This window comes from Balaenoptera acutorostrata, chromosome 9, assembly GCF_949987535.1.
Source record: "Balaenoptera acutorostrata chromosome 9, mBalAcu1.1, whole genome shotgun sequence".
Lineage (NCBI taxonomy): Eukaryota > Metazoa > Chordata > Mammalia > Artiodactyla > Balaenopteridae > Balaenoptera > Balaenoptera acutorostrata.
The window spans coordinates 87,412,778-87,418,166 of record NC_080072.1 but is presented as its reverse complement, the minus strand read 5'-3'; the positions used below and the strand labels follow the sequence as shown (position 1 = coordinate 87,418,166).

Genomic DNA, 5,389 nt, shown 5'->3' with positions numbered 1-5,389 from the left:
CTGTGGGGCAACCTGCTTCCAAGTCCTTCAGTGACCACGGAGGAGTGGGAACGGGCTGGGCTGCCGGGGAGCCTGGGCATGCAACACCTGAGCTCAGCCCTGGGGGCTCACGTGAGGGCAGGGGCTGGGGGGTGCGGGTGGTGAGCGGAGGGGCCTCCAGCCGGCGTCAGTCTGGGCCCTGGACCCAGGGAAAGGCCTCACCCTCTCAGTCGTGACCTGCCACTCGGGAACCCTGTGGCCCACCAGCCCGAGGCCTGTGGCGCCCGCCACAGACTGCCCGGCGCACGGCTGGGGTGCCAACGCCACACCTGGATTTTGCGTGGGGACCATGGGGGGGCTCGGTGCACGGGAAGAGGAGCAGCCCCCAGGCCCCGACACGCCCCTTCCACGTCCATCGAGAAGCGCCGGATGGAAGGCCGGCTGTGCTCCTTTTCGAGCCCCAGGGAATTCGCAGGAACAGCCTTCCCGGCCACGGGGGTGCCTGCCCACCGGCTCTGGGCCTGCGACCAGCCCAGAACACAGAGGGCACAGAAGTGGGTGCAGGGAGCTGAGCCGGGTCTGCAGAAGGGCAGACACCACAGCCTGGTCCACAGCCGACTGGCCCAGGGTGGGTGAGAACGGGCGGGCAGGCTGAGGGGAGGACAGAACGTGGCACAGCCTGCCCGCCTGGGCCCCGGGGAGAAGGTCGGGGCGCTGCCCGCGCCCTCGCTCCGCTGCCTGGCGTCCCTTGTGGGGGCGAAGGGCCGGAGGCAGGGCTCCCGAGGAGCTCAAAGGCCAGGGAAGGACACACGGGACGGTCCAGACCCACCCTAGCACTCCAGTGGGGCAGCACCCTCTCTGAATTCCTACTGCCGCCAAACCGCATCCCTGAGGCCTTTGCGCAGAATTGCTAGGACCCAGGAAGGCGGCCCCTTGCTGTGGTCCAGACTTCACCAGCTGCCGATGAGCGGAGGGAGCCAGCCGGCCGGCCCTGAGCAGGAGGACAGGGCACGGGGACAGGGACAGCCACAGCCGGGCTTCCTGCAGCTGTGCCCACCGCCAGAACCAGCTCCAGCCAATCAGAGCCCCCGACATGCCAAACAGTGCCGGGCAAGAGGCCGGCAGGAAACTGACACCCCCTCACTGGAGAGCCTGCCCAGCTGGGGTGCGGGGCACCATCGGTGTCTGAACTAACCCCACAGCTCAGCCGTCTCCCAGTGACCCAGACGCGTCACCACGGCCCCAGGGCTGATCCCCGACCAAGGTCAGAACTCCCCCCAGTGTGACGGCCCCCATGCCGCTCCTGTGGTGGAAGGGACCGCAGGCAGAGACCAGGAGTGGAGTCTTTTTATTAATGGCTGCGTTTTCAAAGAACCGTTTTGTTAGCAGGAAAGCTCCCCAGGAAGGGATTGCATTAGTGCAACAAGGGGGAGCCTTGACACCAGGCTCTCCAGACACATCCAGGTGGAGACTTTTGGCCGAGGCCGGCCCGCCAGGGACTCAGGGGCTGGGAGGACACGCTGCCCCTCCCCCGCCCCAGCGGGGCGCTAAGGCACCGGGCCCGCCTGGGTGGGCAGAACCCCGTGCCTTCAGCAGGCCGGCGGCTTGCAGCCCTCAACCTGCAGCCCTTTGCTCAGGAGGAAGGCATCCTGCGTGGGGTCGCAAGCCAGGAAGAGCTTCACCATGCCCTTGGCATCCTTGGAGCCGCCTGGCCTCAGAATGCAGCTTCTGTAGTCCATGGCAACCTGCCGAGAGGGGGCGGGGCTGCAGGAGGGTGGAGCTCCGCCTTCACTGAGGGTGTGGGTGTGGCCACCTCTGCTGTGACTGAACAAAGGACAGGGGAGCAGGAGATCCAGGGCAGGGCCCTCAGAGCCTGGCAGGCCCAGGCGGGCGGCACAAGCATCTAGGCCCAGGCCAAGGACCTCCGTGTTGGTCTGCACGGCAGGATGGCCTCTCACCTTGCCACTCAGGACGCCCTCCTGCTTGAAGCGTGTGTGGAACGTGTCCGCGGAGTACACCTCGCTGCACAGGTAGCCACAGGACTGGGCGTTGTATCTTCCTGCCAGGCGGCCGAAGGTCGCAGACAGGTGGGTCCCTGGGACACACGCGGAGAGGCTCCTGCCCGGCCCCCTGGCCGCTCCGTGCCCCTTCCCCAGATCGGAGGGCCTCAGACAGCCCTGTCTGAGTCCCGTGCCACTAGAGGGAGTATTGGCCCAACACTTGTAGAAAACGGGCACCTTGCGGGCAACTCAGTGGAGGGACACAAATCAATCTTTACCGGCTTTCTGCTGAAGCTCACGAGGGTTCACCCCTAAGCCTCTTACAAGGTCAGCTGCCGAAGCTCCAAGGGATGAGTCAGGGCTCGCCCTCCAGCACAGGGAGATTGCGGGTTAAAGCGCTCACGAGGGAGTGAACTGCGTGTCCGCACCAATACGCACCGGCAAACCTCGTCGACGCGTTCCCTCCGGGCTATGAAGCCCTCTCCTGCCTCTTGCAAGCTCTCCAGAAAGCACGTGCAGATACGCCCACCCCACCCTCGGACTCCGCGGGCCACAGCTGGAGGGACCAGCCAAGGAACCGAGGCAGGAAGAGGCCGGAGGTCACCGGGACTCGGCCAGAGCCTGTCAGTCGGTCCCCTTTCACACACCACCAGACGATCCTCTTGACCTGGGCAGTAGCCGCCAACCGACCGCTAAGGTGGGCCCGGGTCATGCTTGGCTACCTGGCATGGCTGGGCCCCCGAGGATCTCCTGGCAGAGGCGGGCATTCTCCTGGGCCAGGTCCGCGGGCGTCTGCGTGTGCAGGGCCTGGTCCACCTCGGCCAGGACGATCTGGCGCAGGTTGAAGAGGCCTGGGGGGCGGGAGGAAGGAGATGGGGGGATCGCACTGTGTCCAGGCCGTGCTTTCCAGCCAGGCGGTCCAGGCGCCCCCTTCCCTTCCCTCGGCCCGGCCGCACCTGGGTTGGCCTGCCGGGACTTGATGAGCTTGTCCCGCAGCCCCTGGGGGACGGTGCTGCCCGTGCCCCACCGAGACTGGCAGCAGCGCCAAGGCCGCACAGGGTGCGGTGCCCCCGGCCCCAGAGCCTTCCCTCTGGTTCTCATCACCGGCTGTCACCAGACTCGCAGGCAACGTGCCTTTCTTTTCTTTTTTCTTTTTTCTGGCCCCTAGCCACGCAAAGGGGTGAAGCCCTGACACTCGCTGCCACGTGCATGGACGCTGAGAACACGATGCTCAGCGAGAGAAGTCAGACACAGAAGGACACACAGGGTGTGACCCTACTGAGGGGAAATGTCCAGAACAGGTAGATCCACAGAGTCAGAGAGTGGGTTCCTGGTTGTCAGGGGCTGGGGAAGGGAGGGAATGATAACTAAGGACGTGAGGGACATTTTTGGAGTGATGGAAATGTTCCAAAACAGGGCAGTAGTGATGGCTGCACAGCTCAGGAAACTGTCCCCACGCACTCCGGTGCAGTCTGTGAGAGCATCGCTCTTAGGACGAAGGGCTGACCGCATGAAGACTGAAGGAGCAGTGGGTCCTGGGCCCAGACGCTGAGCTGGGGGCCCCCTCCCACCGTGGGGAAGTCGCTGGGACTTGCTGAGCCTCCATGGAGACTGGCAGCAGCCCCAGGGCCTCACAGAGCGCGGCGCTCCCGGCCCCAGAGCCTTCCCTCTGGTTCTCATCGTCGCCTGTCACCAGACTTGCATGCAATGTGCCTTTCTTTTCTTTTGTCTTTTTTAAAGGCAACTCTTGAGTACGTGTACTTAACATGCAGGGAACCAGTCCTGACTCCTTGATCTGGGGCTTCCAGCCTCCAGAGTCTCGAGGACACCCATGTCTGTTGTTTACGCATCCAGTGCGTAGGCTTTGACGATGGAAGATGACACCGAGGGCGTCGCCACGTGCGGGGTGACATCAGCGGAAGAATCCCATGGCGAGGGCCTGCCTGAGGACCACGTGCTCCCAGGCCCTCCCCGGCCCCTGCCCGCAGCCCCGCGCCCGCACCCGCCTGGGAGCGGTGCTGGTGCATCGCTTGCCAGAACTCGTGGAAGTAGGTCTCCAGCTCATCGTGCTGCAGCAGGGAGGGCGGGTCGGGCGTGGGCTTGGTGAAGTTGGCCACCATGGCCACGATGGCGATCTGGCGGCTCCCATCGTGCTGCAGGCAGCCCGGCTGCAGGCCGAAGCAGGCCGCGTGCCCGGACTTCCCTTCCCTGGGGAGGGACGCGGGGTGAGGCCCAGCTTCCGCAGAGGAGCTCTGGCCCACGGCCGACAGGTTCCCACACGCACGCACGCACCGAGGGTAGAGGTCCAGGTAGAACTTGCCAATGGATGACCTTGCCTGAGACCGCGTCCCGGACCGTGTAGAGCCACACGTCTTCGTGACACACGTTGGTGCCCTCCTCCAGGTCGAAGGTCAGCCCCAGCAGCTCCTGGGGGATGCACAGCAGCCCGCGCGTGACCACCTGCATGGGGAAGGACTCATTGAGCAGGTACTGGTCCTCGTGGTAGCGCGTCTCCTCCCCCTGGTTCATGTAGTAGCGCGGGTCCCAGGTGTTGATGGGCCCGTCAAAGTGCAGGCCCCGCCTCTGGCACTCGGCCTTCTTTAGCTCCAGGATCACGGCCGCTCCTGCTCTCCGAGGGGCTTCAGCTTCTGGGCCAGCTCATCTGCCGGCAGAGCGGAGAGGCTCGGCTACGTCCCTGTGGCGGCCCCCCATCCGCCCCCCACCCTGCGCCCCTCGAGGCAGAATGAAGGGTCCGGGAAGGTGACCCCCAAGGGCTGACACAGTGGGTTCTCAGGCAGCACCACGTCCAGTTAAGGTCCGCCTGACGCCCTCCCCACTGGGACTCAGGTGGAGGCGCGGTTACCTAGGAAAGTGGCCACCACCTGGCTATTCTTGGCCATGTTCATCTCCAGCACGGAGTCGGCACGCGTGCTGAACCCCAGCAGGCAGGACTTCTGGGCCTGCAGCCTCACCAGCTCCCCGAGGATCGTGCAGTTCTCCTGGAACCCAGAGACGGCCGGCGCTGGGGACCGTGGGCCATGCCCTCCCCGTGGGGCCCCGGGCCAGGTCTCTGCGGGCGGGCAGGGCTCTCAGGCCACTGGCGGGCACAGCCAATCCCCCTCCCTCCTCCTCCTGGCCCGGATTTCTAGACACTTTGGTGCTGTCCTAACACGTGGTCTTTATTAACAGAGGTCCTTTTGGAACCGGAAACGGCGTGAACCGTGATGGGCTCTAAGGCCAAGGGCAGGAAGAAATGCGGCCAGGCACTCCAGGAGCCACCCAGGGGCCTCCCCGGGCTCAACAATACAAACTCGGCTGCCGTGCAGACAGCAGCTCATCCCCACGGCGCCCGAACACCCAGCCCCTGGACGGCGAGACGCCTGTTGCTGCAGGTGGCCCGTGGCTGGCTG

General features: G+C 65.3%; 1 protein-coding gene across 1 annotated transcript; it reads right to left on the bottom strand.

The window, feature by feature from the left end:
• Positions 1-1,317: 1,317 nt before the first annotated feature.
• On the bottom strand, positions 1,318-5,047 carry LOC102997663 (thimet oligopeptidase-like). Its single transcript, XM_057553303.1, is given in 9 exon segments — positions 1,318-1,724; positions 1,938-2,074; positions 2,702-2,830; positions 2,936-3,091; positions 3,673-4,187; positions 4,272-4,306; positions 4,308-4,597; positions 4,600-4,641; positions 4,843-5,047. Coding segments are annotated over 9 exon segments (1,503 nt in total). The 5' UTR covers positions 4,886-5,047; the 3' UTR covers positions 1,318-1,568.
• Between the last annotated feature and the right edge of the window lie 342 nt (positions 5,048-5,389).